General features: G+C 40.0%; 1 protein-coding gene across 1 annotated transcript; it reads right to left on the bottom strand.

The window, feature by feature from the left end:
• Window positions 1-6,701: 6,701 nt before the first annotated feature.
• Window positions 6,702-7,977, bottom strand: LOC145035275 (F-box/LRR-repeat protein At3g26922-like). Its single transcript, XM_078983847.1, has 2 exons — window positions 7,015-7,977; window positions 6,702-6,881 (listed from the first exon to the last, which is right to left on the bottom strand). Exons 1-2 carry the CDS (start codon window positions 7,975-7,977, stop codon window positions 6,702-6,704), a joined length of 1,143 nt encoding a protein of 380 aa, XP_078839973.1.
• Window positions 7,978-25,785: the final 17,808 nt, after the last annotated feature.

Genomic DNA, 25,785 nt, shown 5'->3' with positions numbered 1-25,785 from the left:
AACAAAAGAAATGAAACTAATGCAAAAATGAAAATATCGATACGATTGAATTTTCATGTTAGTATATTACACATTTCAAACATTCAAGAAATCAAGGTATATCAAAGATTGAACCCATCAACTCTTTTGAATATCAGAAGATAATATACACATTAGTTTTACAATCATCTCAACAAAATAACTTGACACTAATTATAAAGTCGTGTGTCCCAATCCATTCTTGATCGTATAAAAGCCAAGTCCCAAGCTCTTTGAAGTGCGGCTACACTTCACGATCATATAGGTGATTCTTTTATTCATGTACTTGTCTACATTTTATCAAAAGAATCATTAAGAAATCAAATTCATCATGGTCTCTACAGGTTCAAACACACGTACCTTGGGATAGTTATATGTGTGTTCCAATTCATATAAATAAGTTTTCCTCATTGAATTCAACCTCTAACATTGTATTAGAGGGGAATTGTGTGTCTCATTCATAAGAATTTACAAGGACTTTAAGTCCATCCCTATAACAGACTTGTGCACTTAGTCTCGCGCCAAACTCTTAGTGAGATGGTCCGCCAAATTTTGTTGTGATTTTACAAACTCAATCCAAATCACACCATCCATGATTTGATTTCTAATCATCCCATGTCTAACATCAATGTGTCTCGATTTACCATTCTAAACTTGACTATAAGCTTTACTCAAAGCAGAAACACTATCACAACGGATAGATAATGGTGAAATCGGTTTTCTCCACAATGGAATCTCATAGATCAAATTCTTTAACCATTCTACTTCCTTACTTGCAGCAGCCAATGCAATAAACTCAGATTCCATTGTTGAACTTGTTATACAAGATTACTTCTTAGATGCCCATGAGATAGCACCTCCACCAAGCAAGAATACCCAACCAGTTGTAGAAGAATGATCTTCTCTATTGGATATCCAACTCGCATCAGAATATCTTTCAAAACCGAAGGAAATCCTGAATAACACAAACAATAATCCTTGATTACTTTCAAATACTTGAAAACACGATGAACCGCGTGCCAATGTTGAGTACTAGGATTATGAGTAAATCTACTCAATCTCCCCACTGCGAAAGCTATATCAGGACGAGTGCTAGTCATAGCATACATCAAAGAACCAATAGCTTGCGACTACTCAAATTGAGAAACTGATTTGCCTCTATTAGTCATCAACTTCATGCTTGAATCCATAGGGGTGCTAACAGGTGTATAGTCATTGTAATTGAATCGTTTGAGAATTTTCTCAATGTAATGTGACTGTGTAATAGCAAGTGCCTTGTTCACCCGTTTAATCCTTATTCCAAGGATTACATCCGCCTCCCCCATATCCTTCATGGAAAACTTTGAAGACAATAAATTCTTTGTTGCATTAATTTGATTTTGATCAGTGCCAAAAATCAACATATCATCTACATACAAACAAATGATCACACCAGATCCAGATGAATCAAAACGGTTGTAAACACATTTGTCAGATTGGTTTAAAGAAAAACCATTAGACAAAATAACTTCATCAAACTTCAAATGCCATTGTTTTGGAGCTTGTTTAAGTCCATACAATGATTTTACAAGTCTACACACTTTTTGCTCATTTCCAGGCAGAACAAAACCTTCTGGTTGTTTCATATAAACTTCCTCGTCAAGATCACCATTCAAAAAAGTTGTTTTTACATCCATTTGATGAATAACTAGATTGTAAATAGCTGCCAAAGCAAGCAACAATCTAATGGTAGAAATCCGTGCTACCATAATCGATATCGGCTTTTTGTGTAAAATCTTGTATGACCAGACGAGCCTTGAATTTATCAATGGTTCCATCTACCTTCATTTTCTTCTTGAAAATCCATTTACATCCCAATGGCTTAGAACCAGGAGGTAGATCAGATAACACCCAAACATTATTCTCCATAATAGATGACATCTCTTCATCAACCACTTCTTTCCAAAACGCAACATCTCGAGATTCCATAGCTTCCTTAAAATTCTTTGGATCAGTCTCAAGATGAGAGGAATATGAGTATTGTTTCTTCACTTTATCCCTCGAACCTTCAACTAAAAATAATTGAAATTCATCGACAAAATTTTTCGCGACTCGACCTCGTTTTCTTTTACGAAATTGTTGTGTTTTTGGAATTGAAACAACTTCCTTGACATCTGATTTAGGCACCTCACTTGTGCTTGGAATCATATCCTTTGGTCTTTGAATTGAAGAATACCGCAGCTCATCAAAAATCGCATCCCGCGACTCTATAATGGTATGAACGGAATATGCCTCATTAGGTTCTATAACATAGAACCTATAAGCTTTGGAATGTTCTACATATCAAATAAATATGCAGTCAGTTCCTCTTTCACCTAAAATTTTCTTTTTAGGTTCGGGTAATTTCACAACTACTCGACATCCCCAAATTCGAAAATAATTCAAATTTGGTGCTTTCGTGTGCCAAAGTTCATAAGGAGTAACTTTGTTTCATTTATTAGGAACCCGGTTTAGCACATAATTGGTTGTGAGCATGGCTTCACCCCAAAAGCCTTCACTTAAACCCGAAAAAGAAAGCATCGAGTTTACCATTTCTTTTAAAACTCAATTTTTCCGTTCATCAACACCATTTTGTTGTGGATTGTACGGAGCTGTGATTTCGTGAATGATTCCAACCAATTGAAAGTATTCAGAATCCATGTACTCTCCTCCCCTATCTATCCTAAGACATTTTATCGAAATATCCAACTGTAATTCGACTTCGGTATTATATACTTTAAACTTTTCCAAAGCTTCATTTTTGGAATGTAACAAGTACACATAACAAAACCAACTTGAATCATCAATTAAAGTAACAATGTACTCTTTATTTCCCAAGGAAGGTGTAGCATGAGAATCACATATATCACTATGAATTAATTCCAACACTTCTGATTTTCTATTAACATTTGGAAATGGTTGTTTCGTGATTTTAGTTAACATACATGTTTTGCATTTTTCAGAATTAATGTCAAAAGCTAGAATCAATCCGGAATCTGACATTTCAACCATTATTTTAATATGAACATGTCCTAATCTATTATGCCATAACATAAAATTATCAAGATTAGATGCAGAAGTCATACAAGTAGATTTGACATGTGATGCAAAACAACTTATAACATTTAACTTAAAAACATGTTCACAATAGTAACCAAATCCCACAAATATTCCACATTTAGATAACACATAGTTGTTCAACTCGATTACTTGTTTATAACCCATACAATTCAACAAACCACTAGACACAAGGTTCTTTCGAACCTTTGGAACATACAATACATCAAACAAACTAATTGTTTTTTCAGATGTAAACGTAATACTAACAACACCAGTTCCTAAAATTGACTTTAATCCTTCATCCGCCATGTGTAAGACAGAACCTTTATTTACTATGTTCAACTTCGTGAACCATCGTTCATCATTACACACGTGATGTGTAGAGCAGGTATCAAGCCACCATGAATCTGTATCAGCCCCCTGTACAAAAGAAACTTCAGGGTTTAGTAGCATAACATTGAATATTGAACTTACAAGATCAATAGTTAATTGACCTTTGGTTGCAGATTGATCATGAGACCCACTGCCACCACCAACACCCTCTTTTCCACTACCACTAGCACCTTTATTTCTAAGTTTCACCCGACAGTCACGTTTCATATGCCCTTTCAGATGGCATCTCCATCACACAAGTTCCTTGGAATTCATGTATTTTTTGTTGGACTTTTTGTTGTTACCCTCATACTTACGTTTTTACCCTTGCCATTGTGATTAGAATTGTCTTCTTTATCACATTCAACCATATGAACTTGGGGCTGTCCAAAATCAGATTTTCCCTTTCCAATTCCTTTGTCATTCTCTTGATCACGACGTCCTTCTTCGATTTTTAAATGACTCCCAAGTTGAATCAAACTTATTTCTTCCTTTCTGTGTTTCAAATGGTCTTTGAAATCTTTCCATGAGGGTGGAAGTTTATCAATCACACTTGAAACAGCAAAGGATTCGTACATGGACATGTTGTGTTCTTTAAATTGACCATAAATTCATAAGATTTCATTATATTGTTCCATTACAGATCGAGAATCAACCATTTTATAATTGTTGAAATCAGAAACAATGAACTTTTTACTTGAAGCATCTTCTAGAATATATTTTGCTTCAAGTGTGTTCCATAATTCACTTGTTGTTTCAATGTTTTGATGAGTGTCAAAGAGGAAATCACACATACCATTCAGAATGTGACCAAGGCAGATGTAGTTTTCATTCTCCCATTTGCTTCTCCTTCCGATTTGTTCCAGACTTGCATCTTCAACTTCTTTTGGTTTTGGAGTAGAAAGAACATATACAACTTTCTCTGGATGATCCTCCGTTCTAGATATCCAAATCCAAGAAGGGCGTCCACATACACAAGGGTTTTCATCATCAAATATCTTCTTTCTAGATATTGAGTTGGACATCAACGATTGAGAGGAAGAATAATAAGTAGCTATTACAAGATATCGAACACGGACGCCATTCGTTTTTCTCATCTCAAAGCCCTAAATCGATATACGAAGGGAAATTCTAATTTGTTTATTCCATGTCATTAAATATAATATCATGTCATTTGCCAACTAGTTGTATATGTAATGAATCTGGTTGCCTCTAACGAGAATTGAACAAAAGCGTAAATTCGTTGAGATTTTTTCAACAAACAAAACATGATTGGAGTTTTTTGAATGGTTTTGAAACTCCGTTGGTCTTACAAGTCATTTTCCGATATTTAATTACACATCATAAGTCATGTCGTTCGTTGACTTTCATTAGCTGGTTGACCCTAAATGAGAAGTGAACGAAAGTGTAAGTTAGTTGAGTTTTTTTGAACAGATAAAACATAATTGAGTTTTTTGAACAGTTTGAAAACTTTGTTGGGCTTATAAGTCATTTTCTCTATTTATCAATGTCGGTGGCAACTTTAGTTGCCATCTTTAGTCCCTCCCCACCTTTTTTTTTTTTTTTTTTTTTTTTTTTTTTTTTTTTTTTTTTTTTTGTTCTAATTCCACTTTGGCAATTGTGGTCCATGCCTTTTATTTTTCCTTTTGGTCCTGATTCGATTTTTAAGTTAACATATTTTACATGGCAATTTCAGCCCCTAACATTTTTTCTTTGTTCTTTTTTGGCTCCCTCCACTTTCGTGTTTATACTTTGTATGTACATTTTCCTACTTATTTTATGTACGTTTCCTAGGACGGTATAAATTGGTGTTAGTTTTACCGACCTTATATATCTATTTACCAACAAATGAAATTGTACCTAACTTTTATCAATACAATCGTTAAAACTCAACTTACAAAATGGATTTTGACACCGCCACAACACGTGGCAAGGCAAGTTCCTAGTTAGACTTAACTTATACATGGTCTCTACATATTATAATCATAGTTTTAATTATAACTAACAAATTAACTACACACATTTTTAGGTATACAAAGGTAAACCTAATCATGTCACAAACCCTTCAAACTCGTTTGTTATGTAAGAATTTATCCGTCATGTTATCCTACTCCCTTAGGCCTCTACTATTAAATCCACTGTATCTTTTATAATCCGATTAATCAAATCCAAAAAAGCCAAGATCGGATCCAAACAAGGTTTAAGTTATGCTCAGGTTTACTTTAAAACCTCTTTAGAAGTTTCTATAACGTTTATGTAAAACATAAAACAGTTCATAATGATTAAAACTCTTTCCGACTACATAGGCAAGTTGAGGAAACTAATTCATAAATAGAAAGTATTGATGTTATAATACCACATATAAGTGAAAATAAATTCCAATTTGTTGCATTAAACCATTTAATTATCTTGACATAGGTATGAGTAATCTACAAGATAATCATAAAGTTACCTTGAAGATGAGGGTAACCTTTTGTTTTTAGATGACATTGTTATAATTGGATAGACTATCTTTAGATGACAGTGCTATAATTACGTAGACTTTTGAAAATACAATGTTATTATAGGAAGAATTAAAAATAAGATGCTATGATAAACAAAAACATAGGTGCACTGCATGATTTCTGAGCGAAAGTTCTAACAGGATTGATACTCAATGTTGACATTTTAGGAAAAAAGAGAAGAATCGGAACAGGATTGTTACTCAATGTTGACATTTACCAATTTTAGGAAAATAAGTTAATTTAATGTATGTGCAAACTTTAAAACTGCTATGAATCCCTTCTATAAATCAAGACAAGCTTAATCTGATAGATGATTTTAGTCAGGTGGCATCTACCGAAAGCAAAGGCAACACAAAACAAGGTAGCTGTTGTTCTACTCATGTAATAAACACAGAAGGTCCTATCAATAAATGCAACCCTCACAAGTCCAATGGTGTACTTGGAATGGTAGGATAAGTTACAGGAAGCATTTAAATTGTCATTTAATCTGTTTCAATTAGTTAGACATTCAGTCCAGAACCCTTTAGAAATTAGCCAAGAGACAGAAATATCATATTGCCACAAAAAAACCATAAAAAAGCAACATTATATATGGTGCCAAGGACTGCCTAAAATGAGCAAAACATTGCAAAAATAGCAACAGATAAAAGCTATAAAAAAATATATATATAAAAACTTGATAAATGGGAAGTATTGTTATGAGTATATCATTCTGATAAAAGCCATAGCTCAGGGTGATTTCATGATTAAAGTGGCACTTGGAGAGTTCTCAAGCAAGAAGTTTCTAGCTTCAGTAGATATTTCTTCTCCATATGCATCCCTATTCAAGTGGTAATCTATGGTCAAGCTGATTAAGTTGCTAAAAGGTGATGGATGGTGTGATAATAAATACGGAAATGAGGAAATACACTGCAAAGAAATTACAACAAATAAGTACAAATATGAAAGATGGATAAAAGTATACATAAATTGTATACCCGCTCATTTATCTGCAATTTCTACAGTACATGTCATAAATTTCTGAAATATAATATAAACATACCTTGACAATGTCCACATTAAGTGTTAGATATCTTGCAGTGTGGAGCTCTTGAAGCAAGTTCATAGTCTTGCGTGCGTCTTCCTCTTTATACCGCGAACCAAAAGAATTAAAACAGATAGTCACTTCGTTTAGAGAGTAAAATCGATCTTTACAAAATTGCAGGGGGGGACGACCCCAGTATAACAAAGATGAAAGTCCTGGTGGAGCATTCAAGTACTTGAATGAGAAACTAATTACTGTGAGTTTCTCAAGTTGAGGGGCAATCAGATTGATGACTGCTGAACAACTGTTGCCATGGGCAAGCATGAGATTAGAAAGTCGAGGGGTAATGATGTCAAACACTTCCACATTCCCGACAGAGAAAAGTTCTAAAGTGAGATTCTCTAAGTTTACACACTTGGAGAAAAGATCAAGAGACTTTTCAGTGTCATCTTCACACAATATGATGTCACTGAGATGCAAAGTTGTTAAAGCTGGAAAGTCCCAAGGCGTTTTGGGTGTAATGCAAGGCCTATGCTGGGCAGTCAACGTTAAATGTTTAAGGGAATGAGAGCTGAATAGGCAAGGAGGGTAATTTGTAAGGCGGTATTTGGCCGAACCATAAACAGTTAGTTGTTGGACTTTGTGAGAGAATGCATATTTTACAATCTTTCTCACAAAAACCTGACTTGCTGCTCCAGTGAAATGTAGCTTTACAGTAGATACTTCAACTTGATGGTTGTGATGAGACAAAACATGATTCACAAATTTGGAAAACTTTGGTAAAGAAGTAAATTGCCAACTAGTGAAGTTGAGACACGGCATTGATGTCCACAGAAGCTTCCATCTTGATGACAACAAACACGTTTGAACAGCAAATTTCATGTCAAGACAGGAAAGGATATTATGAATAAGCTCATCTGGTAAGCTGCTTAATCTATCCTCTTTTACCACTCGTCCAATTTTATTGTGATCAAACTCCATTCTCTGCTCTACCTCGTTAACAATATTCAGTCAAGCACGTACAAACGATAGTCTACACTTCAAAACGTAATAAAATCAGGTAATTGGATGGTAAATAACAATACTTCTTATGCTTGCCGAGTCCTAATGCAACTAAAAAGTGGAGCACAATTTTGGACACAACAATAATAATTCATCAGGTGGTGCTCCTCATAAGGTTGGTCTTATAATTTGATGGTCTCCCCCGCGGGTCACATGAACAGAATTGGATTACCTATCATCGTTTAATCAGAATACTTTTATCACTTCTGTGGATGTATTAAGGCTGTTTGCAAATTTGATAACTCTTCTAGCTAGCTGATAAGTATATATATGATTGTTACTTCAATTAACATAAATCTCATGATGAAACCATCTATGCTTTCTTCTAAGTTCTTCTAATGAAATTGAGTATCCAAAAAGGTGACAAGATTCTATATCGTGCACTGTATTTTCCCTTTCTAACTAACCAGGAACCCAATTTTACACTTACAATACCAGTGAATAAATGCCCAAAATAAGTTCTTATGCTTTAACACCATAAGAGCAAATACATAGTTGTGTTTCATATACATAACTTTATGCAAGAACGGATATATGAATGAAGAAAATAGGTATTTTGATTTGGTTAGACAAATATAAATTCCAAATTCCATCTTCATATACTAATAGTAGAATCACTAGCTAACAGGTAAAAAAATATCGACTAGCATTAACATAATAACAATAATGTCAAAGAGGTTATTTAAGCATCTTTAAGACTTAATAAGAACTATTTGATTACGGATAAACATGATGATTACATTAAACAATCAACAGCTATCACCATAACAAAAGAAAACTTTTTAAAACTAAAAATCTCGACCATCCCGTACCAATCTTAGAATTCGAACAACAGAAGAGTAAACTTCTTAAAATCAAAACGACGTGGACAGACGTTGTAGCCTTTTGTTAATAATGCAGTATACATCAAACAACAATCTCTATAGAAGACGAATAAACATCTTCTTCTGATAATACAGTCTTTTCCTTATTTAGTATTCTCTTGATTTATCAAGTTCCAATCAACTGAAATACGATAATGACTAAAGTAAAATCATTATGAAACTCGAATGCCCTGATCTCTAAATTATGCAGTTAGCAAATGGAAGTTGATAAATCAATGCGTGGATGATGGAAAACTAGGGTTTCAGAGTGAAGTACCTCTTAATCTTCCAAGAAAAGCGAATTCCTGAACCCTAATACCAAGATCCTCGGTTACTCTGTTTATGCTTTCCACCATAAATTAATGCAACAAATTGATTTTAATTTCCAAAAATACAACTTATTTAAGTTAATTTTAACTTTAATTATATTTACCCTTCAAAAACTCAAAGATAATTACAAAAATACAATATGCACAATAACAGAAACTCATCTTTTAGAGTGCCTTTTAGAAGTTTATTTATCCTAAAGGAAAATTTCATTAAAAAAATAAGTTTACATGAAATTTTGATTGATACTATGTTTCTCTTTTCTCAATTAAATTGCAAAGTTTACAATCTGTTGCAAACGGTTTACTTCAAGTATTTTATGTTTCTAACATACTACCTAGACAAAAAGTTGATATGATTTTCATATATGACTCCAATCGACAAACATTTGTGTTCAATTGAACCATTATGTAGATCTATACTTAATTTCCTTAATTTCTTCTTCTTTTCTAGCATCAAGATTTTATGCAATAACTTTCCAAGATCGCTCAAGTCGGTCATCATTTAAGGATGGTATAAGCAAGGCAAGAAATGTTTCCTTTAGGAGATGTTACGGTGGGCAAGCAACAAGGTTCCCTTAGGATGATGAACCACTTGAACGACATTGAGAAGTCATTGAAAAAATAATGATTCTCTAAGAGAATAAAAGAAGAGATTAGGGACACATGTTTGCCAACTATGCTCATATGTGGAAGCTACGCTAGCTTCTTACCTAGTCTTCAAGTGAGAAAATGAAACACATGAAACAAATCGGTCGATTGGTTAAATTAGCAACAAAATTATAAATTTAGTGACTTAATTGAGAAAAAAACACAGTGGTGGAATCACCGTTTTGTCTAAACTTAATGTTTTTGTGCACTTTTGTCCTCATCATTATTATCAAAATGAGTTATTTTGGACCCAAAATCCAAGAGACATTTGTCTATTTATTTATTATGATCCTTCATTTAAGAAGAATGATATGGTACCTATAACTTTCTCCATATTTAGGAATCCATCATATTTACCATTCCAAAGAAACTCTCGACTACGAAAGACCACATCTTTATAGTGCTCCAAGTATCTCATTTATTGGTTTTGGTGTTCATGTTACTCTGATAGATGCATTTTATTTACTTTTTTTTATAGGTTTTTAGCATATTTTATCTTATTTTAACTTAATAATCATACATATTTCTCTTTTTTATCTATATTTGAACACTTCTAGCATTTGTTTAATTTCAGATTTATAGAAGACTAAAAGGAGTGGAAAAGATCGGAGATTGAAGAAATTATGCATAATTCATGATAGCAGAACATTAACTAGTCTTGGAAGCATAAAAATGGAAAATGGGCTAGTTCCTAGGAGAACATTATGCAGAATTTGATCAAGAGACAAGTGCAACTCAATCCCAATAACTAGCAAGCACATAGACACACATAATACACAAATACAAACATAATACACATACAAAAATACACACACACACACACACACACATATATATATATATATAGACACACACAAATATATGTACACACATACAAATACATAGACATACATAAACAAAATATACATTCCACATACAAAATTAAAAATAAAAAAGATGATGTAGAACCTATAGAGGTGTAATCCGGCGGAGAAAATGGTTGTTCCAAATTTCAAGATTTTATGGTAGGGAGCTCTAAATCGCAAAAGTGGAGCTAGAAATTCTAGCAAAGTTGAGTTTTATGTGGTGAGAAGAAAAAAGGGGATGAAAAGAAGAAAAAACGGTGAAGAAAGAAGAAGAAAACCACACCTGTAGAAGTTTGGTGACGTCGCCGATGATGAAAGATCGCCAATGGGGAGGTCGTTAGTTATGGGGAGGCCACCGATTAGGGCTTTGGCAGTCAAACTCTTACTCAATCGACGAGCTGAGGGGAAACAACAAATCGATAGTAAAATTATGTGGATTGAATCGTACAATACATATGAGGAAACTGAAAGACCCCAACTTTCGTATTTTTGAAAGACTCAAACTTTCACACTTCACAATATTATTACACCAAAACATGCTACTTGCATATTCATATAAGCAATATTTTACATTGATAAAGAGATTACAAACTACTGGATACAAACCGACTATTACAAAGTGTTATATATTACATAACTACCTAGGATATTGTAATTTATACAAACATAAACTGGAGTACAAAAGTACTATTACAAACTATTCTAAATCTTTCAACAGTATGTGATCATACTAGTTCTTAGCACCTGCAATTGTTAAACATTGATAGGGTAAGCGGTGATGCTTAGTGAATTCAATAACAGATACAATATAACGTTATGCCATATATATACTTCAATATGGCAAAAGCAAAGAGGAACAACAAGACATATGTGAAATCATGTGACAAGCGTTCATATTAATCAAAGACTTTATTCAAAGATATAGTTTTCAATGCTTGATATATATCAATAAAACTTTGGCCCAAATGGCATAGAAGACATGCAATTTCTGATTAACACCTTGTTAGATGTCAGGTTTATAGTCCTGTCTAACCATTTGCCAATGCCATAGAATCGAAGTCATTCTCTTACGGAGACATGCTCTACATGGCCAGAGGCTACGTACCAGTACCAATGTGAATCTAAGTCCTTTCACTGATCACATGGTCAAAGGTATTACATTTGCTATAAACATTGCGAATAAAATAACACGGGAAAATAACCCAGAATAATAACACTGAAAAGCACATAGCTGTAACAACCCGGATTTCCAGGTATCTTTCATTTATATATTTTTTGGTGTTTTGTGAGGGGACTCGGCGAGTTGGAGCTCAAACTCGTCGAGTAGGGTCGCAGTTATGGATGCGGGTTTGCGCCTGGACTCGGCGAGTCTACGCTGTTTAGTGAAACCCTAATTTCCCGGTCCTAAGCTCTATTTAAAGGACCTTATGGCCCTTCATTGTGGCAACTTTGATCCTTGAGAGCACCAAAGCAGCTAAGGGTTCCTGTGAGTGAGATAAGAGGCCATTGTTCACCAAATTTGTGTGTATTTGCAAGAAAGGAAGGGGGAAAGTCAAGCTAGAAGAGTTGGGAGCTTGGATCTACTTCCATTTCGTCAAGGGAAGCTTCTTGAGGTATCTTTCAGAATTTATTTCCGTATTTTGTTGATATGGTCAAATCTAGGGTTTCTTCTTTCCTTGTTTGCTTTGTAATTAAAGTGTGAGAGGTCCCATGGAGATATGGTACCTAGATCTGGACCTTAGCAGGTCCAGAAAGTCCTAAATGCTATGTTTTATGTCCTTCCTTTTGGGTTGGAGACTAGGGTTGCCATCTTAGAGGTCATTTCTCCAAAAAGAGCCTTGTAAATGTTGCATGGTAACCAAGATTGTGACTTTACATGATGAATGAGCTTAGGAGGGCCAGATCTATGAGTGTATGGAGCAGATCTAACCTCAGAATCAAGATTGAGCTGATGCATGGCATGGACTCGCCGAGTCTGAAGAACAGACTCGGCGAGTAGCATGAAGTTTGTCCTTAACCACTCAGTGAGTGGTCCTGCCGAGTTATGGTTGACTCAGTGAGTCACGGAGAGTTAGAGAGGGATTGACAGGTGGACTGAGTCGAGCTGGAACTCGCCGAGCTGTCCTTGCGACTCGGCGAGTTGACTCGTGGTGGCCCCAAGATTCATGACCAGGTGGAACTCGTCGAGTCAGGGGAGTACTCGACGTGTCAAAAGAGAATCCTAGAGAGTTGGTGAAAACGCTTAGACTCGCCGAGTCGCTATAGTGCACTCGCCGAGTCCGGTCAAATTGATCGTTGACCGTTGACCAGAGTTGACCAGTGTTGACTTGGTAGGGGTACTCAACCTTAGTGGTAAAGGTATTAATTAGATATATATGATGTTATAGGAGGATTATAGCTCAGAGGATCGAGCACGAGTGATTTCCAGGATTCGCGAGTTATCGAGATATACGAGGTGAGTCTTCTCACTATACTGTACCCGGAAAGGTTTGACTGTGTGACTGGAAGGTCGAATGTGATATGAGATATATGCATTATGTGTGATAAGTTAAACGTTATATGTGCCATGTATGATATGCTTGATATGGGCCGGAAGGCATTATGTTATGGGCTGGAAGGCGAATATGTTATGGGCCGGGAGGCCTTGTAATGTGGACCGTAAGGTTGACGTGGGTAGGACCGGAAGGTTTACCCAGTCGGGACGGAAGTTCCCTGAGACACATGGACCGGAAGGTCAGGGCCTGGAAAGGCGTATGTGTGTAGGTTGTATTTTGCGGAACTCACTAAGCATTTATGCTTACAGTTGTTGTGTTATGTGTTTCAGGTACTAGCGAGGACCGTAGGAAGGCGCCGGCGTGATCGTACACATTATCGAGGGAAAACTATTTTTATGATCTTTGGGATGTATTATGTTGTGACAATATTGTTTACTTTTGAATTTGAAATATTAATCGATGTTTTTGATGATTACAAAAGTGAAAAATTGGTTTTAAAATTTACGTTGTTACAAGTTGGTATCAGAGCATTGGTTTGAGGGATTCGGGTACACCTTCGGGCGTAACTGAACTCAAATCGGGGATTTGAGAAAATTTTAAATTAATAAATCAATAAAATTTGATAAGTGATTTTTGAAACAACCAAAGAAGAAGAAGTGTGTACGGTCAGCCAGCGCCCGAACGGTAAAATCCCCAAAATACTCTTACAATATGAGTTATTAGATATGATATGATATGATATGATATGCATGCTAGTAGACTAGGTATTCATATTAGGACTAGAGTGGCCTGATTTGTGATGCCTTAGTCTAGGGAAACCTGCTTCTATGAGGTGCTTTGAGAGCGAGTGGGTAGCTAGTGCATGGCAAGAATAGAGTACTCAGGATTCGGGGTTTGGGGAGGAGGACTTGGGGTGAATGCTGATGCGGTGTAGTTGGTAATATTGGGCCCGTACTATTGAAGACACCGGGTCAGTGGGCAACCCAAGTAAGAATCCCTGGGTATCGGAGAGTGAGTAGGGCTGCGTTATCAAGTGCGATTATGCTCGATAGAGTCTCTGATATTTTTATGTTGTATTTCAGAGATATCATGGTTGGACCACGCCACAGACCTGGTACGAATAGTGTGACTGACGAGGAGCTTCGTCATATGATTCATGAGGAGGTGGCTGTAGCGATCCGGGCTGAGATTCCGGAGATGTTTGGGTTTATTAAGACCATACTGATGGAGACATTTGATGAGCGGTACGCCGCGTTGACCGAGGCCGCAACCACTGCCAGACCACAGGGGGGTGACTCGTTGCTGTTCCGAGAGTTCAGCAACACGAAGCCACCTGAGTTTGATGGGACGTAGGATCCGATTGCTGCGATGAGATGAATTGCTGATATCGAGGGATGTTTCTACACTTTCTCATGTCCGGAGCATCTGAGGGTACGGTTCGCCTTGAACCAGCTCTGCCTGGGAACAAAGGATTGGTGGAAGTTCGTGACGACGAACTTCACTCTGGCAGAGGTTTCAGCTGTGACTTGGGAGAAGTTTATTACTATGTTCAGAGACGAGTACGTTCCCCCGGTGGAGAGGGAACGGTTGGTTCAGGAGTTCTTGACCCTCAAGCAGGGTAATGATTCTGTCACGGTGATCACGTGGAAGTTTCATGAGAGGGCGATGTTCTGCCCCGAGCAGGTGTCCATGGAACAGGCTCGGATGAGTCGGTATTTGGGTGTGCTGAGGAGGGATATCTGGGAGTTCATATCGAACTCGTCATATCAGACTTTTACTGAGCTTCAGGCGAATGCCAGGAAGCGTGAGATCGAGTTGGAGACCCAGGCTAGGGAGGAGGTCGAGTCTCAACGGGTGGATCAGCGGCCGACTCAGTCTCAGTCGGCAGCCAAGCGGACCAAGTCCGCCGATTCGAGATCGGGAGGTTAGAAGGGACGCACTTGCGGAATGTGCAGCAAGAGTCACGAGGGGGCATGTCGATCGGGTGCTTGCTACAAGTGTGGCAAGGAGGGGCACATTGCTAGGGATTGCCCCAAGGGATTCATGGTTTGCTTTCATTGCAACCAGACCGGCCATCGGAAGGCCGAGTGCCCCCAGCTTCGCCAGGGATCTACGCCTGCTGCCAGGGTTACCGAGACTCGGCCAGTGAAGGCTGAGGCTCCGAAGGCTCGTGGAAGGGCTTTCCAGTTAACTGCGGAGGAGGTCCGCGTGGTGCCTGATGTCGTAGCAAGCATGTATTCTTTCATGTATTTACTTTTATGCTAAGATATTGTGCTTATATTATGATATGCGTAGGTACTTTTCTTGTGAATTATGTACCTGCTTTGGTATTATTTGACTCGGGTGCGAGTCGGTCTTTTGTATTGTTGGCTTTTAGCCAGCACATCGGTATTGATCGGGAGGTGATGAGTCGACCCCTACGAGTTTCTATAGCAGATGAGAAAGCGGTATACGCCACTGATGTGATTCGAGGATGTGTGCTCGAGATTTTTGGGGTCGAGTTCCCTATAGACTTGGTTCCTATAGCTATGGGGGATGTCTGCGTTATCATGGGCATGGACTGGTTGAGTAAGTTAGGGGCAGTCATCGATTGCGAGAGACAGCTGGTGACAATTCGAGACCCTAGTGGGGGAGTGCTTACGGTTTATGGCGAGGGGACTCGGTGTGGGTCGCCGTTTTGTTCGGCTGCCAGGGCAAGGCAGAGTCTGCAGCAGGGCTGCAATGGATTCATAGCCTACGTGATGGATACTCGAGTGGCCGCGGGGAGGCCCAATTCGGTTGATGACGTTCCTGTTGTATGCGACTTTTCGGATGTGTTCCCCGAAGAGTTACCAGGTGTGTCTCCGGAAAGGCAAGTGGAGTTCCGTATCGATTTCGTTCCGGGAGCGGCGCCCATCGCCAAGGCGCCTTATCGTCTCGCTCCACCGGAAATGCAGGAGTTATCCTCGCAGATTCAGGAGCTGTTGGGAAAGGGGTTTTTTCGACCGAGTAGCTCACCTTGGGGAGCGTTGATTTTGTTCGTCAAGAAAAAATATGGTTCACACCGGATGTGTATCGATTACCGGGAGTTGAACAAGTTGACGGTTAAGAACCGGTATTCGTTACCTAGGATCGACGATCTGTTCGATCAGTTGCAAGGGGCATCTTGGTTCTCCAAGATAGACTTGAGGTCGGGTTATCATCAGATGAGGGTTCGGGATGAATATATCCAGAAGACTGCTTTCAAAACTCATTATGGACATTATGAGTTTGTGGTGATGCCTTTTGGGCTCACCAATGCCCCGGCTGCGTTCATGGATCTTATGAACCGGGTGTGCCGGCCGATGATCGGTCGGTGATCGTATTCATTGATGATATTTTGGTGTATTCGAGGTCTAGGGAGCAGCATGAGGAACATTTGAGGGAAATTCTTGGGATATTGAGATCGGAGAGGCTGTATGCCAAATTCTCCAAGTGTGATTTCTGGTTACGAGAGGTCCAGTTTCTCGGGCATCTTGTTAACCAAAAAGGGATATTGGTCGACCCGGCCAAGATTGAGGCGGTGTTGAGGTGGGAGGTGCCGAGATCGCCCACTGAGATCAGGAGTGTTCTGGGTTTGGCTGGATATTATCGCAGGTTTATCAAGGATTTCTCCAAGATTGTCGTGCCACTTACTAGGATGACTCGGAAGGGTGCTGCGTTTTCATGGGGACCGGAGCAGCAGTCGTCATTCGAGACGCTTCGTCAGAAATTGTGTGAGAACTAAGCATTCCTTATAAGGGGTGTGGATACCTTCCCTATCACAACGCGTTTTAAAGCCGTGAGGGCAGCAGATCATATAAGAACTCTGCACTTAAGCGTGCTCGGGCGGGAGTAGTACCGGGATGGGTGACCCCCTGGGAAGTCCTCGTGCCGAGTGGCCCAAAGCGGACAATATTGTGATACGTGCAAGAGGGGGTGTTACAAATGGTATCAGAGCCAGGGCACGGGTCGATGTGTTCGACAGGGACGTCGAACCCTATAATGGGGGGTGAAAGTGGGTTAGATCTGATCCCACATCGGCTGGGAAGGAGAACTAAGCATTCCTTATAAGGGGTGTGGATACCTTCCCTATCACAACGCGTTTTAAAGCCGTGAGGGCAGCAGATCACATAAGAACTCTGCAGTTAAGCGTGCTCGGGCGGGAGTAGTACCGGGATGGGTGACCCCCTGGGAAGTCCTCGTGCCGAGTGGCCCAAAGCGGACAATATTGTGATACGTGCAAGAGGGGGTGTTACAACCTTGTACTCCTGAAGGTCTCTCCTTGGAAAGGAATGATTCGATTCAGGAAGATGGGCAAGTTGGGGCCCCGATATATTGGTCATTTCCGTGTGATCGCGAGGGTAGGCCAGGTAGCCTATCTTTTGGAATTGCCAGCATAGTTGGGGCAGATTCACGACACTTTTCATGTGTCGCAGCTGAGGAAGTGTATAGCCGACGAATCGGCAGTGGTTCCATTAGAGGATATTCAGGTAGATGCGAGCCTGAATTATGCCGGGAGACCAGTGGCCATCAGAGATCGGAAGATCAAGGTTTTAAGGAACAAGGAGGTACCCATGGTGTTGGTTCAGTGGCAACATCAGAAGGGATCAGAGATGACCTGGGAGCCGGAGCGTGAGATGCGTGAGCAGCATCCGGAGCTATTTGTAGAGCGAGACTTCGAGGGCGAAGTCTAGTTCTAGTTGGGGAGAATTGTAACAGCCCGGATTTCCAGGTATCTTTCATTCATATATTTTTTGGTGCTTTGTGAGGGGACTCGGCGAGTTGGAGCTCAAACTCGCTGAGTAGGGTCGCGGTTCTAAACACGGGTTCGCGCCTGGACTCTGCGAGTCCAAGGAATGGACTCAGCGAGTCTGCGCTGTTTAGTGAAACCCTAATTTCCCGGTCCTAAGCTCTATTTAAAGGACCTTATGGCCCTTCATTGCGGTTACTTTGATCCTTGAGAGCACCAAAGCAGCTAAGGGTTCCTGTGAGTGAGATAAGAGGCCATTATTCACCAAATTTGTGTGTATTTGCAAGAAAGGAAGGGGGAAAGTCAAGCTAGAAGAGTTGGGAGCTTGGATATACTTCCATTTCGTCAATGGAAGCTTCTTGAGGTATCTTTCAGAACATATTTCCGTATTTTGTTGATATGGTCAAATCTAGGGTTTCTTCTTGCCTTGTTTGCTTTGTAATTGAAGTGTGAGAGGTCCCATGGAGATATGGTACCTAGATTTGGACCTTAGTAGGTCCAGAAATTCCCAAATGCTATGCTTTATGTCCTTCCTTTTGGGTTGGAGACTAGGGTTGCCATCTTAGAGGTCATTTATCCAAAAAGAGCCTTGTAAGTGTTGCATGGTAACCAAGACTGTGACTTTACGTGATGAATGAGCTTAGAAGGGCCAGATCTATGAGTGTATGGAGCAGATCTGACCTCAGAAGCAAGATTGAGCTGATGCATGGCATGGACTCGCCGAGTCGCAAGGACAACTCGGCGAGTAGCATGAAGTTTGTCCTTAACCACTCAGTGAGTGGTCCTGCCGAGTTATGGTTGACTCAGTGAGTCACGGAGAGTTAGAGAGGGATTGACAGGTGGACTGAGTCGAGCTGGAACTCGCCGAGCTGTCCTTGCGACTCGGCGAGTTGACTCGTGGTGGCCCCGCGATTCATGACCAGGTGGAACTCGTCGAGTCAGGGGAGTACTCGACGTGTCAAAAGAGAATCCTAGAGAGTTGGTGAAAACGCTTAGACTCGCCGAGTCGCTAAGTGCACTCGCCGAGTCCGGTCAAATTGATCGTTGACCATTGACCGGAGTTGACCAGTGCTGACTTTGTAGGGGTACTGAACCTTAGTGGTAAAGGTATTAATTAGATATATATGATGTTATAGGAGGATTATAGCTCGGAGGATCGAGCACGAGTGATTTCCAGGATTCGCGAGTTATCGAGATATACGAGGTGAGTCTTCTCACTATACTGTACCCGGAAAGGTTTGACTGTGTGACCGGAAGGTCGAATATGATATGAGATATATGCATTATGTGTGATAAGTTAATCGTTATATGTGCCATGTATGATATGCTTGATATGGGCCGGAAGGCATTATGTTATGGGCTGGAAGGCGAATATGTTATGGGCCGGGAGGCCTTGTAATGTGGACCGTAAGGTTGACGTGGGTAGGACCGGAAGGTTTACCCAGTCGGGACGGAAGTCCCCTGAGACACATGGACCGGAAGGTCAGGGCCTGGAAAGGCGTATGTGTGTAGGTTGTATTTTGCAGAACTCACTAAGCATTTATGCTTACAGTTGTTGTGTTATGTGTTTCAGGTACTAGCGAGGACCGTGGGAAGGCGCCGGCGTGATCGTACACATTATCGGGGGAAAACTATTTTTATGATCTTTGGGATGTATTATGTTGTGACAATATTGTTTACTTTTGAATTTGAAATATTAATCGATGTTTTTGATGATTACAAAAGTGAAAAATTGGTTTTAAAATTTACGTTGTTACAATAACACATATAACACATAACATACATTTGTTCCTATATATTGAACTCACCTTTTAAATTAAATGGGGGTTAAAATAGTAATTTGGATAGCACTTCGGCTTTAAATATGACTTTCTATGTTGAAAACCGAAAGCTTAATTGAAAACCAGGTTCTGCGAAGGTAGGGCTTCAAAACCGAAAGGTTAAATTTTTTGGGCTTCTCGGGAGCTTCGGGACGTGTTTCGGGTGTTAAAATTGATACCGGGGATTCGGGGAAAGTTAAAATAGTGAGTATATGGAATTAGGGTGAAAAAGTGTTAAATTTTCAAAGTTACCCGGGAAGGCTCGCAGCCTCCCTTTATGTAGGGCCGAGGCTTCTGATCCGAGGGTTGAGAAGCGAACAGCTGTCAGCAGATGCGAGGGCCAGCGAGGTCGGACGTGGCTCGGATGCGAGACTGGTAGGCGAGACGTGGAGGAGCGAGCTTCGGACACCAAGGCGAGGCGCATCGGACTTTCGTTGGACCGCACTTCGGTCGAATCAGTATGCAACACACGTCGGTTTCGGTTTGGGCCACGTCTTTGATACGCTGCTGCTTCGTGCGAGGTGTCGTGGCCTCGCACTATTCATGCGAGATTTCTCGGAATTTGAGCCCCGAACTTCTAAAATCCATAACTTTCGCATACGGGCTCCGTTTTTGACGTTCTTTATATGTACGCATAGCTAAATATACGCTCTACAACTTTCGTTTAGACTTCGCCGGCTAATTTTGAATTTATTTTTAATATTATTATTTTTAACAGACCGGGACAGGAAAATCCGTTAAAAATTCATAACTTCTTCATCTGACATCCGTTTTCGTCAGACATTTTACCGTTGTACTACAAATGACGAGACCTTCAATTCTTGTTTAGGATGTATCGGTCAAATATTGTTCGATCTAAAATTCGAGCTTTTAGCTGTCTACTGCTAAGTTGAAACTTCGAAAAATCATAACTTACTCATACGAAGTCAGATTTTGGCGTTCTTTTTATTGAACTTCTCGGTTTAACGAATACCACGACTTTCATTTACATCACTAAGGCAAAAAAATAGTTTATCAAAAACTCACTTTTTACATCATTCGGCGTGTCGGTTTTATCGCGGATCTTCGATTGGTCATAAGGTCTTCGTTATAACTCGGATTTCGACGAGGTTTTCACCTAAATGCTTCTAACGAGATTCTATAAAACATTAAATAATAAAATTTCACTTATTTCAAATTTTATATTTTCGCTAAATTTCACTATTTGGCTATTAATTGGAATCTTATAAGACTTCCAATATTTTATGAGTGATTCTAAACATAGTTTTACTTCATTTCTAGTAAAAACCATCTTGTTAGAACTCAACACTCAATTTCACATAGTGTTTCACAATTTTATTCATTACAAAACACGATTTCAAAATGTGTATGTTACAGAAACACAGAACAAAAGAGGGAAAGAACGAAGCGGAAGGAGGGTATATTCGCGACGCCCTATAGCAGCTATGCAAGCATGTTAGCAACGATATGAATCTAATTGTGGAGACATGTGTCTGGAAGGAAGTTTTGGCGCCATCTATTTACATTATTAGTGGCGACGCAATCGCCGCTATTGGTATTGTACGCAACGTGGTCCAATTGCAAGCCGTTGGATTTGCAACAAAATCAACATATACACTCAGGTTTTCATAGGGATTGGGGTTTAGCCACTATTATCAGCGACATCCAACACGATTGGTGGTTGTCGCCGCTAATAGTGGTTATTCTTATATATATATATATATATATATATATATATATATATATATATATATATATATATATATATACACACACACACACCTTATAAAGTATATTTGGTCAAACACTTAAAAGTAATTCGCACAAACCATAATGTAATATGTACAATCAATTTATGTATGTAGAAAATATAAATCTTATCCGATCAACAAGTCAAAAAGTTAAAGATTAGATTTTGAATTTTTAAAATTTAAAATAAGATTTGATTACGTCTATCTCATTTTGAAATTCAAGTTTTCTTATTTTTATCCCTTAAATATCGAATGTGAATCTTATCCCTTAAATATAGGATGTGAAGCTAGCCGAACTCATTTCTCTCTCATTTACTACTCTCATTTTTCTCTCATCCCATCAAAGTCCACGACAGAAAATTCTAGCAATCACCACCACATCCCATTTTCATTTGCACAAAAAAAACGTCTTTAGAAACTATTTTTTTAAAAAGATTATTTGCACCCGTCGAAAAGCGTGTATAATGGTTTGTGTGTGTGTGTGTATATATATATATATGTATATATATATATATATGTATATATATATATATATATATATATATATGTAACACCAAAATTTTCAAACAAATTTTTCACATTTTCAAAAACATACTTTCATTCATAAATATTATAAAAATGTCATTGTATCACATATCAATCCATAGAAACACGACCCCAATATCATAATGTATAAAAACTCCTTATGTGTGTATTGATCATGTCGCCGCCTTTTGGCGATCCTCACTGGTACCTGAAACACACAACACTGTAAGCATAAATGCTTACTGAGTTCCCGAAAATACCACATATAACACATAATAGCCACTCGAGACTATAACTCTGTGGGACCTCCAGTCCTAACTTTGTGGACCCTCTGGTCCTAACTCTGTGAACCTTCCGGTTCTAAGTCAATAAACTTTGGAAAATACACGGCATGAATCACATAGAATTAATGCAGTGAATCACAATCACATAAAAAACATACAAGATACTCTGTCATATAACTCTAATTACCAGTCTAGGTAAAGTATAGTGAGAAGACTCACCTCGGGTAACTCGGTAATCTCGAACTCGGTAAAAAAATATGGTCTAGCCTCTGCCTAATCACATGGAATAAGCAATCTAATCAATACAACTCTCAAGGATTGACTAATACCTCTCTTAGCACTCTCTAAAGGGTAAAAGACCATTTTACCCCTCCCATGGCGCAAAGACCCTAACATTGACCAAACCCTAAAAGTCAACAAAAGTCAACTCTCCGGGTTACGCTGCGCATACCAAACATGTATGATGGGCATACCCGACAACCTCCCAGAAGCGGGGAACGCGACCCCCTACATTGCGCGTACTGGGATTACTCCCCGCGTAAGTCCCAGTTTTATGCTCCTTAGCATTTGGGGTCTTAAACGGTTATGACACACGTCCAACTTTCAAATATGACCACCCTAAGCCTATTAATCCATAAAGTTGGTGACTTTAAGCCTTTGCATGGCTGTGAGAGTCACCAACACCCAAATCTTTCCACTTTCAACACTCTAAAGCCCACAACTCCAACATGACTTCCTAATGACGACCAAGCTGGGATTTTTATGGATCAACATCACACATAACACTGAAATGGGATAGATCTAGGTCCATGGAGCCCCCTTGCTCTTGAAGTCTCCACCTTTGGGACTTAAACCCTAGAAATGGACCATAAAACACCAAACCAAAATACAGAGGAAAGTTCTGAGCTTTTTACCTCAAAGTGAAGCTCCTTCCTCTGAAGAACTCAGATCCAAGCTTGAACTCCAAACCTTAGCCTCCACAAGCATCCCTCCTTCTTCTTCACTAACACACAAAGGCACTTTTAGCTCAAAACACTCGCATACAAGCTTTAGGATGAAGGAAATGTTGTCTTACGGTTTCACTGTCTGAAATGTTGGCTGAGGATAAGGCCTTAGGATTGTTTTTATAGTGCACAAGCCATAAATTAGGGTTTGCATATGGGCCCGCTACGCCCAGCGTAACCCTGGGAACGCCCAATATACCTAGGTGAGTCCGCATCCAATTAAAGCGCATGAGTACGTACAACGTACTCCTCAGTACGCCCCGCGTACTCATTTGCCTTATTTTTTCAATTAAGGGCTTAACTTTACAACTTTGGAAAAGGAAAAGGGTTTAAGAGACACACCTGGAATTTGGGATGTTACATTTCTCCCCCACTAGAACCAGACTTTGCCCCTGAATACTACTCCTGCACCTCTGACTCTAGCTCCCAAGTCAGCTCGAACCCTCTCCGATGTTGCCACTGGACCTGAACCAGAGGCACCTCCTTGCTCCTCAAAACCTTAATCTTCCTGTCCAAGATCGTGATCGGTCTGTCAACATAATTCAGACTCACGTCCACCTGGATATCCTCCAACGGCACAACTTCCAACTCGTCGGCTATACATTTCCTCAGTCGAGACACGTGGAAGGTATCATGAATCTTGCTCAACTCCACAAGTAGCTCCAAACGATATCCTACCTTGCCCACCCTCACGGACATTGTGAATGGACCAATGTACCGGGCCCCCAACTTGCCGCTCTTCCTGAATCAAATCACTCCTTTCCATGGAGACACCTTCAGGAGTACAATATCTCCGACCTGAAACTCGAGCTCGGATCGTCGCCTATCCGCGTAACTCTTCGGGCGACTCTGAGCTGTCAACAACCTCTGCATGACCTGTTGTATATGCTCTGTCGTCTAAAGCACTAATTTAGTGCTACCCAACACTCACTGCTTGACCTCTCCCCAGCAGATGGGAGTCCGACACCTCCTCCCATAAAACAACTCAAAGGGAGGCATACCGATACTCGAATGGTGGCGGTTGTTATAAGAAAACTCAGCTAATGATAGATATGTGTCCCAACTTCCTCCGAAGTCCAACACACATGCCCTAAGCATCTCCTCAAGCGTCGGAATTGTCCGCTCGTTCTGACCATCCATCTGTGGGTGGTATGCGGTACTGAAATGTAGCCTCGTACCCAACTCCTCGTTGAATTTCTTCCAGAACCTGGAAGTGAAACACACATCTCAATTCGACACGATCGAGATCGGCACTCCATGTCACGTTACCACCTCTCTCACATACAACTCTGCTAGCCTCTCCGCAGAAGATCTCTCACTGATAGTAAGAAAATGAGCGCTCTTTGTCAACCGGTCAACGATCATCCAAATTGCATCGACACCCCTCGCATTCCTCGACAATTTGGTGATAAAATCCATGGAAATCTATTCCCACTTCCACTGGGGAACCTCAAGTGGCTGCAGCTTGTCGTGCGGTCGCTAGTGCTCGGCCTTAACCCTGCGATGGGTCGGACACCTTTCTACAAACCATGCCGTGTCACTCTTCATACAGGGCCACCAATAGTCTCTCTTTAGGTCCAAATACATCTTAGTGTCCCCGGGATGGATCGAAAACCTCGACCTGTGTGCCTCTTCCATCAAAATGGTACGTGCCCCGCTCTCAAATGGCACCCAAATCTGGCCCTAGAGGGTCATAAGCCCTCGACTATCGGTAATGAACTCAGATACTTGCCCGATCACCCGTTCTCTCTTGCGGTTCTCCGGTCTCTTGGCCTCTACCTGGGCCTCCTGAATCATGTCCAACACTGGAGTCATCACTGTCAACCTCATACAAATATCCCGTATCAGGGCACTCTCCACCCTACGACTCAAGGCATCGGCTACAACGTTAGCCTTGCCCGGGTGGTACAGGATCTCGCACTTATAATCCTTTACCACATCCAACCATCTCCTCTGGCGCATGTTCAGGTTGGGCTGATCCATCAGATACTTCAAGCTCTTGTGGTCCATGTATATGGTACACCGAACCCCATACAAATAGTGACGCCAGATCTTGAGGGCGAACACCACAACCCCCAAATCCAGATCGTGAGTAGGATACCTCGTCTCATGAGGCTTCAGCTGCCTCGATGTGTATGATATCACCTACCCTCTCTGCATCAACACCACACCCAATCCCGATATTGACGCGTCACAACATACCATAAAATCCTCCATCCCCTCCGGAAGGGCTAACACTAGGGCTTCACATAATCTCTGGCGAAGTGTCTTGAATGGGGCCTACTGCTTCGGGCCCCAACTGAAAGCCACGCCCTTCCGGGTCAACCTGGTGAGAGGAACAACAATCCTGGAGAAATCCTTGATAAATCTCTGATAATAACTAGCCAACCCCATAAAACTTCTGATCTCTAAA

Source organism: Lactuca saligna, chromosome 3, assembly GCF_052625555.1.
Source record: "Lactuca saligna cultivar CGN05327 chromosome 3, ASM5262555v1, whole genome shotgun sequence".
In the NCBI taxonomy this organism is placed as follows: Eukaryota; Viridiplantae; Streptophyta; class Magnoliopsida; order Asterales; family Asteraceae; genus Lactuca; species Lactuca saligna.
This window is presented reverse-complemented; position numbering and strand designations above follow the sequence as displayed.

Bases quoted from the DNA above. Each gene is read 5' to 3' on its own strand.
- LOC145035275 (XM_078983847.1), bottom strand. From the start codon at position 7,977: ATGGAGTTTGATCACAATAAAATTGGACGAGTGGTAAAAGAGGATAGA. The intron at 6,882-7,014 runs GTATGTTTATAT...ATTTCTTTGCAG, and splicing joins TTAATGTGGACATTGTCAAG to TGTATTTCCTCATTTCCGTA.